Source organism: Lipophrys pholis (assembly GCF_963383615.2).
Source record: "Lipophrys pholis genome assembly, chromosome: 4".
NCBI classification, from domain to species: domain Eukaryota; kingdom Metazoa; phylum Chordata; class Actinopteri; order Blenniiformes; family Blenniidae; genus Lipophrys; species Lipophrys pholis.
In genome coordinates, this window is record NC_137637.1 from 5,770,885 (window position 1) to 5,788,820 (window position 17,936).

The 17,936-nt window shown below is 39.5% G+C and overlaps 1 protein-coding gene across 10 annotated transcripts in view; it reads left to right on the forward strand.

Annotated features, from left to right (window-relative positions):
- The window catches only part of fhit (fragile histidine triad diadenosine triphosphatase), a 422,950-nt gene that overhangs the window by 332,438 nt on the left and 72,576 nt on the right, over positions 1–17,936 (forward strand). For all 10 annotated transcript variants that reach the window (XM_080460849.1, XM_080460851.1, XM_080460842.1 and 7 more), the window contains one exon: positions 12,697–12,765. In XM_080460849.1, the coding sequence (XP_080316975.1) occupies positions 12,697–12,765 (69 nt within the window). The remainder of the gene's footprint in view (positions 1–12,696; positions 12,766–17,936) is intronic.

Sequence of the window (17,936 nt, forward strand, 5' to 3'; positions counted from 1 at the left end):
CCAATGAATGTTGAGGATGGAGCGGAGAGAACGCTGGTGGAAGCGCTCGAGCAGTCGTAGGTCGTGACGGTAGGTTACCCACGACTCAGAGCCGTACAGTAGGGTGGTGAGTACTACAGCTCTGTATACGTACCACTTGCAAGCAAAAAGGCCAACAAGTTAACAGACAGTGTGTGGCAGAAGTCCGATAGAGAGTAGCCAGAGAGGAGGATAGAAAAAAATAATGTGCTGCAAGACACGGAAAGCTGCTGTACAATTAACTTTTATCTGAAGACCATGACAGATCAACACCACTGTTGATATCTGTAGAAAAGCCGGGACCAGTTAAAATCTGGATTATTGAAGATTTTTAACTGACATTTACACTCAAACACAGCTGTAACATCGTAACATCTTCCCCGGAAACTCACTTTTAAATTGTTCAGCTGGAGTTAAACATTGGACTAAACATCCAAGATTAACTGAACAGTGTTTTAGAATTCTGTCAGACCAAATTAGACCTTTGTTACAGAAAAGCAACAGTTTTTTTCAACAAGAGCCCTCTCGTCGACATGTGTTGTTTGGTGCAGACCAAAGAATCTTTTCAGAGGAACTTGACGTCAGCTGTGAAGCCTGCTGGTAGAAATGTTTTGTGACGTGCTTTCACTGCCTCGGGGGCTGGCAGCTTGCAGCCATTGATTCAGCTCTAAATGTACATTCCAAAGTGAGCCTAAAATAATGAGAGGCCATCTGGATAAAAAATAAAGTTGAACTGGAAGTGGACATTTTTACATGACACAAGTCCACCGCATCAAAGCAAAGAACTTTTCCAAGAGGGGCAAGCATTCAGTTGTTCAAAAGATTTTTCACAAAGTGATGGAACAAGCCAGTGTGAGGATTCAGGAGGTTGAGCAGACCATTACACTGACACCCACCTTCTTGCACCGCTAATTGTATACATGAGTCATAATTGACAAAACATAATGACAATTCAAAGAGGTGTCATTAGGTTGGCTATAGGTCTGGGTAACTATCTATCGTAGATATACTCGGTGTGGTGGTGATGAGGTCTGTCTACATCCCCATACTCACCTCTGGTCATGCACTTTGGACCCACATAATGAGTTTGCGGAGACACAGGGTTGAAATGACCTTTCTGCACATACTGTAGTGACGAGCTTTACTCTTCAACCATCTGAGAGCCACTACTCCTCCACACTGAGGGGAGCCCGTTTAGGTGGCTTTGGGCTTCTGATTAATCTGACCTCTGGTTCCTTCCCAATGAAGATGTACCAGGCACTGCCAATGGGCTGGAGACCAAGCTATATTCTCAGCCTTAAGAGAACCTGCAGGGATCATATTTGTTGGTTGCATGGGAGCAGCTTGGGGTCCCTGAGAATTTGATTTTCCTCCAAATTAAATTTGTCTTCAGCCACAAAACATGCTAATGTTCGCAAATGAAGAAAAAGCATTTTTTCTTTCTTTCTTTTAAATCGATTTTTGCCACTTTAATACATTTTATGAATCTTGATACTTTAGCCATTTTAGCTGTTTAGCTAATGGTTAGAACAGGTAGAACAGTTTTATTTATATTAGCATTTTGGAGCTTATTTTTAACTACCTTTAGTGATTTTTATCATTTCAGCTGTTTTGGGGGGTTAGGGGAGTAGTCTTAGCTATTTTATGATTTTTTTGTAATTATGGCCCTTTTTATTGCCTTTAGCTGTTTATAACCAGGAAATTAAATCATTTGTGAAAATCTATTAAACACTGAATTTTCTTGAACTTTCAGGGAGCTGCTAGAGGGGCTGAAGAGCCACTTGTGACTCCAGAGCCGCAGGTTGCAGACGCCTGTCATAGACCAGTGTTCTCGTCATTTTTCAACTTATTATTGAGACAAATCAGGCTGTTTTTATGTTTTATATTCAAGCACTAGGCTGTATACTTTTGAATTGTAGACTGAAGCCGATAATTCTGGAGGGGTTAGATCACTGGGTCTTGTTCTGATTGTACATGACTCTCATATATTCACATGAGAGTCATGTACATGATTGTACATGACTCTCATGTGAATATATCCCTTCTAAATTAGTCTCCAAAAGTAAGTCATATAATTGTGACATTATATTTGATTGTAGAAAAAACCTCTGAGCTGATTTTTATTTCAAATGTAGCTTTATTTTCAGATGTATTTCTTATCTGATGGAGCTTGGTCAGTTGTTCTAATGCTGCTTTTTATCTGACTTGTTTACTGATTGTAAGTCTGAAGTGTTTTTATTGACTGTAAAGCTTATCGATCACTTCAATAACTCCGCATAAAGCCTTGTGATATTGTTGTTGATGTGAATGAAATGTTTTTGCTCATAGCAGCTGTTTAAGGTGTATCCAAACAGTTCTCTGACTTACAAAGTGATCTTCGCAACCTTTTTTTCGAGAAACTAAAGTCATAAACGGAATTCCAAGACCTCAGGCAGGACAACAGCACACCAGTGGAAGTGCAGCTTGGCTTGAATTCACTGACTTTGTTTCTGGAAGAAAACACTGACTTTAGACTGCAACACTGGTACTGAGTGATATCCCACACTGGTAATGTCCATTCAAATTTTTTGATCGAAGACAAGAGGTACAGTGTGATGTTTGAGGAAGAGTTTGACCGAAAAATGTACCTAAAAATGTATTTAGTGCTTTTTTATTTTCATTTGGTCCATTAAAACATACATTCTCATACACACTCACACACTCGCGGTGACAGTTGCTATGTAAAGTGCTTTCATGTAAGGTGACGGATTGACCAACCTTGAGATTGCGACAGCTGGCCCATCAAGACTCAGCTGCCACATGTGGCTTCCCAACAGTAACCAGGCATTGAGGTGTATTGCATGTTCACGGTTGTAATGCGATGCAGTGTGTTGTCAGATCTTTGCCCCTCCAAACCCCAGAAGGTACATTTGTTTCTAAGTCTACATTACTTGTTTTATAGATTATACCATGAAGGTAATTTAACCTGCATGTTACTTCACTTTCTCCACCAAACAATGTAAAAAACATGGACACAAAAAAGGAGCTTTAACAACATCGTCTATAAAAAGGTTTTTAATGATTTTTAATTTGCTCTGCTTGCCAAGCAGCATTAGCTATTGAGCCTTATATCAGCTGCACCTTTACTGGTGCGTTCACTGAAGGAAATTCCACTTGAAGGCAATGACTGTTCAGAGTCGAGTAGTTGGAGGCAAAACTGAAATCAATACAAGTTTGTATTCTCTCTTGGAGATGTTCGGTCATGTGGCATTTATTCAATTATTCCATTTCAGTTGGGATGACGTCAACACTTCCTGGTAAATGTGGACTGTGTATTTACATATGTCTTTAATTCCTATGAAACAAACGTGCTCACATCTTCCTCTTCACTAAAAGTCCATCCCGTGGAGGCTCACCTCTGTTTCTGACGGTGAAATGTGACGAGAACTGAACGTCAAACTTGTGCATCAACTTCTGCACTTTGAAATCTCTCTTGTATCCGAGTTATGAAACCTGCCTGGAGTCATTCTCCTCCTCCTCTGGAGAAGAAGCTGACAGCTGCTCGTCCTGATTAATTTCCCAGCAGAATTGAAAAGGAAAATTACAGAAAAGTCTGGGAAAACTTGAACATGTGGAAACATGATGGATCCTCCTGTGATTTAACCAAGAAAGTCACTTTGCTTTAAGGTGATGTGGATGAAAGTCTACTAGACGCTTTCTGCTTTGATCAAGTAGACTTTCATTCCTCCATTCCATTAACAAGATACAGACCTGTTTGTGCTAAAGCTTCCCTCCCTGTCAGACTGAATTCCACCTGAATCAATTCAATTGATACGACGGCTTTTTTACCTCATTTGTTTCTGCTCTTGCTGATTAATTAAGAAGCATGTGGGTTGATTATTTGGAAAAGCGGTCGGTGCCCTGAACTCTGACAAGTGTCTTGTGCACACATTAGTCCAACGTACCGACTTCCGAGACTCCTCTCTGTCCGTGAGCAGCGCAACTCTGCATGAAGGGCGTAATCTTCAAGCAGCGCTTGATTGACTAATTATTGACGGGCCACAGCCTGGGGAGGCGTTCACCCAGAGCACCGGCTGAAGGACGCCACAGAGGAACCAACACTGAACCATGACCTCAACATCTGCAGTGTGTGTAATCAGGCAGCACCAATAAAAGAGGAAAGACATCGTGACTCGGAGTCAAGGGCATAAAACATCCGAGGGAAGCTGCAGAATAATGCTGCCACAAAGAGCTGGAATCTGTTATTCTTTCTTATCGTTACACACAAAGTTTGGTCCATGAGTATTGGCAGATTTCACATTTTCATTATCACCCAGCTTCATGTAGCCAAAAAAGCCCAATTTGTTTACTAGAAATATTACAATCTGGTAGCAAGCTTTCCATGGCAGTGTCATTTATGATTGTAATAACTCAGCAGATCCTCCAAAATAAAGAGGCTTTTAAACAGACTCCAGAAACAAACAAAAAAATCACACAAATGGCAAACATTATCTTTCAGCTGTTTGATATGATGGAGAATTGATGGCTCAACCAAAGAATGTAGGCTTCTGGAAACCACTGTCACTGTAGCCCCATGGGCCAACCTTCATTTCTCTACATCTTTACACAAAAACTTGTTTTTGATTGTTGTTGTCAGAAAATAAGCTCTGATCAAATATTCTTTGGCTTTTTCCTGGCATACCTTATCCTGCACTCTAACAAAACCCAGACTTATGTTAGATATTTATTAATATTAATTAATTAATTAATTAATAAATTAATTAATTAATCTTCCGTATAAAAACAATGTGATTAATCGTAATTAATTACAGAAAATTGTGCAATTAATTAGTTAATTTTTTAATCGATTGACCGCACTAATATATATATATATATATATATATATATATATATATATATATATATATATATATATATGATTTATTTTTTTTTTAATTTGATTTCCTATGTGGATTGTTCTTGTTAATGGCATCTAGCCTGCTCTGACAGTAAATTATTGAAGTAATGGGTTTTTGGTTGTACTGAAGCAGCATTCTGTGGTTATCCTGTGCCATCTACTGTCCCCGAATGGTAACCCAATATTTTGATATTGACAACAAACAACTAAAAAGTGTGAGATATATGTTCATCTGAATTTTTCTGTTCATTCTGTGAAACCAGCCTTGCTTTCAGTGAGACTTATGGATTAACGTTTGCTGTTGTTTGTTAGAACAAACTTTCACAATGACTTGTAAATCAATTTTAGTAATGCAACTAAAAGACAGCAGTTGTGGCATATTTGGTCCAAAATTGATTTGTGGTGAAGCCCTTCAAATTGAACATCTAGTTATCATAGAAGAAAGCTAAAAGCATTTTTTCTTCTTTTGTTTGTTTTTTTAATATCAGCAGAGAACATGTTGTTATTTACAGCAACTGTTCAACTGGAGAGCTGGCAGGGGGAAGGTAGAGCCTTTTCTCACCACAGGTGTGCCTCACAGATATACAGCACACACACACACACACACACACACACACACACACACACACACACACACACACACACACACACACACACACACACACACACACACACACACACACACAGTGTGCTGTCGATGTGGTAAAACCCATTCAGGCCTTTTTAATGCCTTGCTTGGGGGCATAGTGACGAGACGAAATACACGGTTCTCCACCCACAAGTCCACTGTGCAGCTCTTTTTTTATACTTGCAATATTGTTCCATCTGGTTGTCTTTTATATAGAATTCAGTAGGAATCAGTTTAGCTTTAAATGTATGATTTGCTAAGTGTGACACTCTTAGGAAGGATTTGTGATGACAACCAAATGTACATGAAAATAACAGTAAAAGAAATAGGTTTGTAGTCATCTTATAAGTGATATATAAAGTCTCACAGTACAAAGTCAAGCTTGAAAAGTATATAGTGCCCAGTTTGATTCAGCCTGGATTCTAGACTTACTCACTGCATCATCTGGTGGTACATAGTGGTATTACATGACTGGATGGACACTTTGGGGAAAGTTGGGTTCCCTGCTAACATCAGAGGTTGTTTTTGAATGATGTCCTCTCATCACTTCCAGCTTAGCTACTGTACAGAAATGTCCTTCGAGCTCTCCGCTTTGACTTTACTGTTCTTTTTGACAGATTTTTCTTCTTTCACCTGCTATTCTCGTAATTATTTTTACATACCTTTACAAGAGAGCTTTTTCAATAAGTACTTTTGTCAATCATAAGTGACACACTTCTGTGTATTGTAAGGATCAATGTTGTCTAGAGCAAACAGGTGATGTAGTGCAGAGGCTCTTCACCCCCCTTGCAGTGGCTCTCTGAAACTTCCAGAAAATTCTATAAAAAGAAACCTTTTTGCTTTGATTTCTAATTGATGGGCATATTATAGTGTTTTTCAAAAATGGTCTAATCTCCTGGCTAAAAACAGCAGAAGAAGACAATACAGCTAAAAAAAAAAATACGGAATGTCTAAAACAAGAAATGAAAATGGGAAAAAACTGCTAAAATGACAGAATCACTAAAAACAGCGATCCACAAAAAACTTAAAATCGCTAATATAACTAAAGTTGTTTTAATTATTCTAATCATTAGCTAAATGATTAGAATGGCAAAAATATTCAAGATTTATAAAATTGCTAAAATGGCAAAAATCCATTAAATCCAATAAGATTTGCAAAATTTGGATGTGGAAGCAAAATTAAACTCTATATCTAAATTTTAAGTGTTAAACATCATGAAAGTGACTTTTTTCCAGCTTTTTCTTCATTTCAAAACATTAGCATGTTTTGCGGCTTCGGAAAAATGGAATTTGATGGAAAATTGCTCACAAAGGTTGCAGACCCCTGGTCTACTGGCAGACGTCTCGCCTGTCACAGAAGAGGTTTGGGTTCGACTCATGGTGGAGTCACACTTTTTTTTTTTTTTAATTGAAGTTCATATGACGTCCACACAAGACATCCATGCAAAGTCCAGGGAAGATGTTCAAAACACGTCCATTCTGGCTTCCCCTGAGGACATCTTCAGGAGATATAAAGATAACACCTTGTGTATGTGTTTTGGACCACTGTTTGCTCAGTGGGGACTTCCATCAGGATGCATTGTGGGAAGTGTCTCACCAGCAGAAGCTGCACACATGACCCTCAGCTGTTGATGTTAAAGAAAACACGATTCCTCTATTGGTCCTCTTCTGATGGTTATTTGTTAATTGTTGGTACTTTGAAAGGAGAGTCAATGGTCAGCATGTGTGCCCTGGCAGGTCTGCAGCTCTTTAACCACATATACAACTAACTTTGATACATGGGGTCAACGTTTGCAGCATGTGAAGCTACAGTGGCACACTGATTGGATCAGCCCACGCAGGTCAGCCTTCACTCCCTAAATGCATCAGTGAGGCTCGGCTGTCCATGACCCAGTGACCACTTCTGCTGGATGTTGACCACTGTACACTGACAATATTCTCATCAAAACTGGCTGTAATACTTAAATATGTCCATTTTTCTGCTGCTTACATATCAACTTTATAGAAAAAATGTTCTCCTGCTGCCGAATAGCTTCCATGCTAAACAGACTTCCACTGAGGACGTGGGCTGTATCCAGTTGTTTACTATCAAGAAGGGTATTTACTACAATGTGATCGTTAACACATCTTATGCATACGGGAGATTAGTAATACAGGCTGCATTGTATCCTGCGGGGTGTACGTCAGGTAATGAACAAATCACCACAGCATATGAGTGAGGCCATGAATAGGCCAATAATGTGTCCCCTGCTAGATATGTGGGCAGAGGAGTGACGAGAACACACACACACACACACACACACACACACACACACACACACACACACACACACACACACACACACACACGTGTGTCCAGCGGCCACTGCCTCGTTCACACGGCGCTCATTTAGGAAGAGTTGGTGATGAATAGCTCTCCCGCTATGATGGGTTATTTTTTTCTGCCTCAGAAGTTTTCCTCAAGGTAGGCAAATTTAATAATGCAGACATTATGCAAATGACCTCATTAAATAGAAAACAGAGAGAGAAAGAGAAAGAGAGGCAGGCGCCTCCAAACATGCTATCTTGTTTGTAGCATTTACAAACACTGGTTCAGCCTGCCTCCACAGTTTATCACAGCATGGTAATGAAAAATGAATAAAAACCCCACAATTAGTTTATTAGGCCCTTGATGATACATGCACAGAAACAGACACACACCCAGGACAAGGCCGAAATAGAGGGATTTAAAGAAGAGTGCACAGCACTGCGTGATTTCTGAGTAACTGGATCACTATACACATCAACTACACATCAATCTGTCAGTCATTGGAAATTGTCTTTTCAGAGGTTTTTCAGCCACTGGAGAGAAAATGTAACACAAGGCCAAAATTGTTCTGATACATCCAGATGCATGAGTGCGATTGCTGTCATAAAAGCTTTGAGGTCTGATGTGTTCTGAGTTCTCCAGAAAGTTTTGCCAGCAGTCTGGATCTTTAGAAAGTGGCACTTTGGGATGGCAGGAGGTAGTGTTATTGAGGATCTTACTGAGCACAGAACAGTGGCCCTTCATTCATTTATCTTTGTCATTTCAGTTAAACGAACTTGGCATGAGCCGTGTACTCACATCGACCAACGTGCTCATTCAGCTGTTGAATCAAGAGTCTGTTCTACTCATTTGTTTCCTCTACAGTCGATGCTCACAGAGCGATCAGGGAGGCTTATTACCACAGCCGTCCTCTTTCTAACAGTGGCTTTCCAGCACAGGTGTTTCACATTGACTGTGAGTGAGTCGACCTGTGACAGGAAAGACGTGAACGTGACATTTAAAGTATCTTTTACGAATTTGAACATTATTCATTTTGAGACAGGTGTATCATCATCTTTTAGGTGCTTCTTGCATTTTGTTGCTACTCCTGATCCTGGATGACTTCTGTGTTTGGAGTCTGCCTCTTTTCTCTCGTGTTGGAAATGTTTTGTGTTTTTTTTATGGGTTGTAAACCTTTTCTGTCTCTGGACTTTTATTGGTGCAGCTGGGAATCGGGATGCTTACCAGTAGTAGTTCATAACATTCAAATGACAATAATAAAGAAGGAGCTGGGCTGCCTGGTTCAGTATCTGCTTATTTCTTCTGAAAGACAGAAAAGAGACAAGAAGCTGACAATTTTCAGGTGATCAAGGAAAGTTTGTAGGGTGGGTTGTAACAGGAAACACTCACAATGACCAAACTAGCCATATAGAGACGGTGTGAAAAGGTGGTCTTGATCCATTTGAATTGTGCTTCAATGTAAAACAAACTGCTCCGGGCTGCAGACAGCTTCTTCTTTCTTTCAGATCCACTGTTTCATTTATAATTGGTCCAAACTCTTCATAAACACACAAATATCAACGACTAAAGAATGCTGTGTTCAGTAACAAAAATCTCTTAGAAAAGGGCTCCAATTTCTCCTTGCAACAATGCTGCTTGAAAGTCAGAAATCTTGGAAGTCAAAATAAAAGTCAAAACTAACAGTCAACATATTTCGTATGGGAAACAAGGGTGCAGAAAATGTAACTTGTAGAAACATTGTTCTCCCAGTAACAATGGTAATCTTATTGTCCTCATTCTTACTCCTCAGGGAAACTTGGCACTCTGCCAGTTTGATGGCAGGGCGCAAGAATAAAAAGAGACCAAACTAATGTAAATGTATCTGGATCACGTCGTTCTGCACCAAATGGTCCAAACTACACATGTGAAGGCATCTCGTTAGACCAACACTTCAATCCAAACACAGCAAGACCTGTAAGTGGTTCAAACAGGCTGGAGCAGCTTTTTGTCCACAACTCTGTGACAATGCTCTCAGCTTTGTTCGAGCAGCGGCTGCAGCTGTCAGCCTTTGTCTAACTGCATACTTGTCAGAGCCGATTTGTCCACAACAGACTTTGAGGTGATCGTTCTTTTCGCGTGCTTCGTTTGAAGAAGTAAGAATGCTGCCGTTAAAAACCCAAGTGTGCTCCCTGCAAGTGCGTGAAGACCCCTCGAGGAGAAGGTTTCTGACACCTTCATTCGTTTTATAGACTCTTGTTGAGCTCTCAGCCACTAAAAATACCAGCTCATCGTCCCCGGGGAGCTCTGAGCCCTGCAGACGGTATCGCTGAGAAAGGATGGAGGTTTCTGTTTCAAAGTCGAGCACCCGGGATGGATAACTCCATATATCATCCTTTGGTAAAGTACAGAGAGCTCATCCATTTATAATTTTATTGTGACTGTTACTATTGATTGTAGTCGTCTCATTTTTTGTTGGAAAGACATAAATTTACTATTACTGTACAGACTTTGAAGGTAGCAAATGTAACACAATGCGGCCATGTAGTTTCACTTCATTCAACCCGTCTTTTTGAACTGTTGGTTTTTTTTGCATGATATTTAAAGCTGATGTACTGAGTTTTTTGGGTTAAGTAACTCCTGGAGTTTCAATCATTCTCTGCAATTACAAAGTTCCCTTGTATATCTGCTGTTGCTTTTTAATCATACTTTAGTATAAACAATACATTTTGGTGGAGGACCTGGAGATGTTTGAGTCAACAAACAAGCTGCTCTCCAACACTTCACTTCCTCTCCACAACATATCAGAGGAACAGAGGAGCTCCTGCTCCTCAAACAGCTCGGCTGTAACAAAGAACAGCACCAGACTTCAGTTATTACATAAAACAATAAAATAACTCACCTCTATGTGATGGACAGGCCTTTACTGTCAGTTTCAGACTGTATGTTTTTCCTGACTTCCTATGGCCCCTAAATAACGATAGACTGTTGTGAACCTACAGCTCTAAACTGACTGTTAACTTCTATTGAATGCTGGTGAACTCTGTTTTGTTGTCACTGGCAAGTAAAATTTATCTATTTAAAGAGGATTATGCTACTTAATGTGTCAACAGGAATATATTACAATTTCCAAAATTACTGAACAACTGAAAACATTTCAGTTTTTGTAGCCAAGTGGGGTTTATTCATGGAGATTCTTATCTTATATTTCTATTCCTTTTTTAACTTTATCCTTGCTTCTAATTCTGGATCATTTATGTGGATCCTCTAGTATTAACAGTGAGTTTCTCTGGGATCATATGTGTTTGTATGAGTAGTACATGTGTCAATGTCTAATGTTTTAATGGATCGTAATCCTTGTTCTCCCTACGGACTTTCATCAATGTAGATGGGAACTAGGATTGTTACCAGTTGGGAAAATCCTCATTTCCATGTTCACACAATGAGAATAACAACAAAAGCAGTATGGCAGTGTCACTTCATTGCTGCTGACAGTTAACACAGGAGAGAAAAACAATCTCATCATCACATACGTCCACCAAGAGAGGAGCCAAACTGATTTATTTTCACATTATGTTTCTGTACATGTCCTGTACAGTAGCGACTTTCATTACTACCAGTAAACCATTATCGAGATGATCTAAAGTGATTTTTCCCTCTGATTATGAGCAAAATAAGATGGCAATGACTCTTTTTGTGCAGAGAGCAAGTATGTCTCTTTACTTTCTCTGAAGCTGCTGTAATGTTGAGTGATGCCACACCTCTGTCAGCATGCCCCAGGGCAGCTGTGGCTACAATATAGTTTACCACCACCGGCGTGATTGGCGTGAATGAAAAATGGTTTCTGTATGTGCTTTGAGTCACCTCAAAAAAAGCACTATATTAATCCAAGCCAGTATGTATGTATGTATGTATGTATGTATGTATGTATGTATGTATGTATGTATGTATGTATGTATGTATGTAACCAACCTTTTGCAAAAACTTCTGACCCGAATTGCTTAAAATTTTCAGAGATGAGCAATTGGGTCAAAGGTCAAGGTCTCGGTAATGAAAAGGTCAAAAATGTATTTTTGGTCATAACGCGGCCAGTTTTGATCCGATTGATACCAAACCAATGCCAATATACCATATATGCAGTGACATCGTTACCCTGGTTAGTGGTTGGGGGTCAAAGGTCAGGGGGAGGGTCACGGAAATTGTAAAATGTGTGTACATCAGTGTCAAACACTAATAACATGAAGTAATTCAAACAACCTTGACAAATGAATGAATGAAGGGTGTGGTGTATCAAATAACCTTGTGATCCAGTAGTTCCCAAGGTGACAAATGTGGTGTTGTTGTATGTATGCCTGTTCTAGTTGAGTTTATGTATTCATAAGTTTTGAGAGATGTTTTTTTTCACAAAGGTCAGATCAGGTAAAATGTCTGTTTTGTCTGGTGTTTCTTTGTTGCTCAGTGTGTTCGTTGCTCAGCACAGCAGCTTCTTAGGGGACATTATCATATCATCCATGCAGAGCAGTAAATCAAAGTTAGACAACCATGTTTGTGACAGCAAAACGAAGAGGGGGGGCTGACATCAGAGGAGGGGACCTGGGAAAAGTCAATTAAAGCCTCAAAAGCATAAAAATAAAGAGTCTCTGCGGTGTACAGGTAGCGTGCTTGGTGAAATGCACGGTCACCCTCCTGCGATTTGTGACACGGCAGCAAGGCTCCATTCGGGCTTCACCAGTGTGCTGTGAAGTAATGAAGACTCTCTACGGAAAGCGTCTCTGTCACATCAGTCTGTCACACAATTCCCCGGTGAAACGCCGCCGGTTTTCTCGAGACGGAGCACAACATCTAAACCCTGTCTGTGTGTGCTTACAGCATGTCCATGTCCACGTGCTGCCCAGGAAGGCGGGGGACTTTGAGCGGAATGACAGCGTCTACGACGAGGTAAGATGGACGACTTTGGGAGGAAAAAAATCCCTGCTGCTTTATGGCTGTAAATGTATGCAAATGACATTTTGTCACGCCATCAGCAAGAGAGAATGGAGGAGCAGGACGGGCTTGGCTTGTCGCACTCGCACTATATCATGTCAGGAAGTGTTTCAAGGTACCACATCAATCAGAAGCAGCAAAGCTCTAGAAGATTATGTCATTTTCGGTGAGGAGATTTTTGAAGAGCCTCTTGTACGTTGTCAGCATGTTTTCATACCGCGGCTGAGTTATATTCACAAGTTATTTGATTCAGTACTTTGTCAGCAGTACACCCAATTTAATTTGTGTTAATGAAAAATGACCTTTTTGATTATTTTTAAAATGTACTAATAAACTGTTTGTATGCTGCGACCAGTAAATTCTGGTGGCCGATGGAAGTGAACATCAACTTTTATAGGATATTACTCAAATATGTCATGTTTAGATTCTTTGAAATAATAATAAGTGTTCTTTCTCTTCTTGAAAGCAATTTTAGCCAATACGTTGATAAACATTTGTATCTCGTTTTTTCTTTCTGATTATTTTTGCTTCTGCAGCTGCCATGAGCAGCGTTTCAAAAGGAGAGCTGAGGTTTCACTTTATTGTTTTTAGGCTGATTTCTGGTATTTCTTTGTGCTTCATGGCAGTGGTGAGTTACCATCAGGCTAAACAATCAGACTTGCTGAGTTTTGTTCAGATCTTTTTTTGTTTCTTTTAAACAAGTAAGTAATTTGACATTTATTTTCTCAGTATTTAACAGTTTAACCAAAACTAGTTGGCACACCATTCAGAGTGTGCTTTTGAACTGTTGCCTGAAAGGTCTTGGAAGCAAGACCTTTTCAGTCTGGTAAATAAATAATTAGCCAACGCTACTCTAACTCATCATGGGTGCTTGTCAGTGATTAGCTGACTGCCATAGACAAGCTGAAGCATGAAGAACATAGTGCAAGAACAACATTTGCATTCACCGAGTTAGCGTTGTCAATAACCTAAAAACTGCGTTGGCGTTCCAAGTTATTAACTCAGGAGTTCAGTGGACGAAACACTTTTAGTGTCTTTGGAGTAGCAAAGCTTAATTTGTGCCTCTTAAAGCTAAATCGTGTTTTGCTGCTCACATGGAGCCTCAGCATCATTCCTGTAGGAGTCATTAAGTTAGCGTGAGCTCTACACCTGCTGCTACTTCTTTCATTCTTCTTTAACATGAACAGACTCACTACACCATCTTGTGGTACAAACTGGTAATACCAAACTTGTATAGTTAATAAGTATTTATCGTACTGTATTTATAGCACTATAGCCTGATACATAATGAACCTTGGAGGTGACGTCATGGCTGAGTTGGATATTATCTTTTTTTCAAAGGTTACTTGATACTTGAAATATTTTTGCCCCTCCAAAAAAGTTTCCTCTGTAGTTCCATCGCTTATCCATCTCTTTTTATTGTTGGTGTTGCTGTTGTGTAACTTGATTTGGCAGTATGCCATACTGCTGATTATATACTGGAGGCTATGCCAAGTGTGTTGTTGGCTCCTTCCGTTCATTGTCAATCTGTTAAATGTCATCGGTTATCAGGAGATTTTGACCCATCACAGTTTAAAAGTTTGCACAAGTGAAAAAGGAAAAAGAAAGTATATCCGGCTGCGATCTGCCCGATCTTCACCATGACCAGACAAATGGAGCTTGTAACTCAGTGAGCTGAGACAAACTGAACATGAAATTTGCTAAGGACTCTTAAAGATCTCCTATTATCCAGCTTTTCAACATTTTCACATGGTTTCATTGGACCAAAAATGTTGTATTCAAAGTTTATTGCCCCAAATCCAGCTTTTCCTTGATTTTCCTCCATTTGAATATTGGATCATAGGAGCTACATTCAGAATCTGCTGTGTCTGTGAGAGCTGGACTGGCTCCGCCCTCACATGCCCATCTTGGGAAGAGGAGGAGGTACTTCCTCTTGTGGTGCCATGTGCCAGAGTAGAGCTGCCTAATTGGGGGAGGGTCAAAGAGGGTCAAAGAGCAAAAGGTTGGAGCAACACACTTTATAAAAACTGGAACAAGCCAAGGGGAGAGAGGACAGACTGTCTTCATCTCTGGGGCGTCATTCCAGGTATGGGGACGATTATTACTGTTGGAAAACCATTAGACAGTGAATTCTGTGTAATGTGACACCTTTAATAGGCTCTAGAAATGTTTGCCTTGTTGGTCTCATTTTATTTTTGGCAATATAGTTCTGGATGTGTGGCAGATGTCTCACACCCATCTTGAACCCTTCTAAACTCTTTTATTTATTTGAATAAGAAATTAACCATAAGCATCTAGGGAAGACTCCATATTTATATGGTAAATAATTCTTAAGTTGTCTCACTACTGTTCCTCAAAATAAAGCGAAACCAGAAATGTGGATATGTTGTCAGGTTGGACAGAACCATATAACACAATGTCTCCAGCATAGAAACGGTGGGACACATCTTTGTAATTTCTTGAAGAAGATATATAGACAGGAGCAGATATAGCAGAACAATAACACGAAACGGATGGAATCAGTAATAATGAATGGAACCTGCTGTTTGTGTGGCATCGTAATTGGCATTCAGTCAGAAGTTTCAAATCAGGTAAACCAACTTCTCATGGTTCTGTCAGTATAGTTTAGCTGTGTTTGTTAAGACACTCGGGTTTCTGAAAGATGACGTGTCTCATTGGTGGGTTCTTTAAGTGTGGCAGAGGACTCTTCAACCTCGCTGACCGATGTCTGTTCCAGCTTCAATCCCCAGCTGGACTGGAATAAAGTTGAATCGCCCATCACCGTGAAGAACTACTCATTTAGATTGCAGTTATCGAGGCTGTCTTGCACATGGGAACATTCAAAGCTTTGGAAATGCTCTGGTTAATTTACATAGCAAACACTGGGTTTAGGATCATGCTTTGGTCTGCAACATTGGTCCAAAATCTAAAATAAAGTGCAGTGGGTTGAGCATATGTCCGAAAACACAAGCATATGATTCCTTTCGATTGAACATTTTTAACGGCAAACTGGGTTGACCTTAAAGCTCCTTTGTTCCAGGATGTAATAAAATCGAGTCAGATGATGATCAATCAAAGGTGAAATACAAAGGGTAACCGCTTTTAAAAAAAGCCATATGTCATTCTTGTGTCTCTAGCAGAATTTTCTTGAATATCTTTTCAAATCTTATTCATACACAAAGTGATGAAGAAATCTTGAGTGAGTGATGACTGGGATTTGCAGCCTGCGCAGAACGTCTTGTCTCCAAAGACAAACTAATCAATCATCTAAAAGATCTAAACAATTTATCACAATTGGAGCTGCTCTTTGTAAACCGTAGTATCCAAACAGATTCCTGTTTAGATAATCGATGATGTGCTGAAACATCAAAATAATTTGAACCTAGTAGAAGATGGGCCGCTATTAGCATTTTCATATTGTTTATCTTGCTTTAACAAATAAAAACTGTTATTTCCATGTGCCAGAGCAAGATAAATACAATAGAAAATTTAAAAACGGATACATTTTACACAAGAAGTATAGAAATTTATAACATATTTAGGATTCCCTGTTGTTTTTAGCCTTTACGGGTTACCTAACAAATTTGGCACTTACCTAGATAGCCATATTCCAAAATGATAAGAGTGAACTTCACACATCAAGTGCACACGTTAAAAAAAAAGGAACTTCCTGAGCTTGTAGCATTCCCGAGCAAAAGCTACACACTAATTAACTGTTTATTTGTACAATAAAAAATGTACGCGTTTGACACAAAATGTAATAAAATTTCTGAGGCGTTCAGCATCAGCTAGTAAAAGTTAACCAATCTCTGAAAGCCTTAATCACCAAACCAGGATGTCAATTCCTGGCTAACTGTCAATCTTAAATGCGACACAATAAACATGTAAATAAATTCTAACGGCAGCGGAGTGGTGGTCCATTTATCTTCAAGTGCTGCGCCACTGTCATTGTTCTCCAGCATGTGGTACCTCTGGAATATGAAAACACAATTCACTGCTAATGAACTGCTTCACCTGTGGCTCCTAATAACTTTAATTAAACATCTGAGAAATGAGTTCGAACAAATATCAGCGGGCGCCTCAGCCCTCAGGAGCCCGAATCTCCGAACCAATGAACTACAACACTTCAATAAGAAAATAATGAACATGCCTTTCAGGCTGTTTTAAATTTCACTGTGACATTTTGAATTTGTAACACGAGAGTCGGTGGCAAATGAATATCAATGGCTGGTGAGTTTGATATGAATATTCTAATAACTACGTCTAATAAAAAGAACTTCCTCACACTTCCTTATGGTGCCTGCGGGGAGAAATGAAACATGCAGTTCCTCGGCTGAGTCCCAGCAGCAAAATATAAATAGGTTTGTTTTTAATTTGCATGTGATCATAAGGGTTATTGTGAGAGCAAGCGGCACCACTACCATTTATATTTTCCATGTCGCACCCGGCAAATGAGAACATTTTTCTCTGAGGTGTTTTTTCTTTTTTTCTATTTGCAGTGAATAATCAGCCAGTTGTCTCCCCTCTTCGTACTGTAACACTGTTAAGTGTTTTATAGCCCAGATTTAGCATTTATTGGTTCCTAAAGACTATTTAAGAGGCTGCAGAGCAGGTGATACCTTTTCTCTCGACACTGTGAAAAACAGTGAGAAACACAGTTTTTTCACAGTGTCATTTGGTTTTGAATGCTCACTGATGCAGCAGCATTAAAGCTGCACTTACACATAATGTACCCTCATATTTTCATAAAGTTTAGCATAATACAACTGAAAGCTTAAATTGCAGGTAAAAAATGAATTTTCAATACAGAGAGACGAGAAGAAAAGACAAGTGTCTGTGACTCCAAAGAATACCAGACAAAAGGACAGTAATTATCTGCAAAGCCTCAGATTTGACTGTAAATTGATGTATTTCATGTAGTGTAATGCGTACTGATCAAAATAAAAGACCATTCTAAATACATGTTTCAGGTACATTGGTTGGAGAGACTAAAATAATAAAAAGCGCCACTCGACACATTCTAACAAATGGATCAGCCATCGAAAACAATATTTTTACTTTGATAACAGAAGACATCCAAAACGTTTGCTGGTGTGGCTCAAACCAACAGCAGCCGGAGTGAGCTT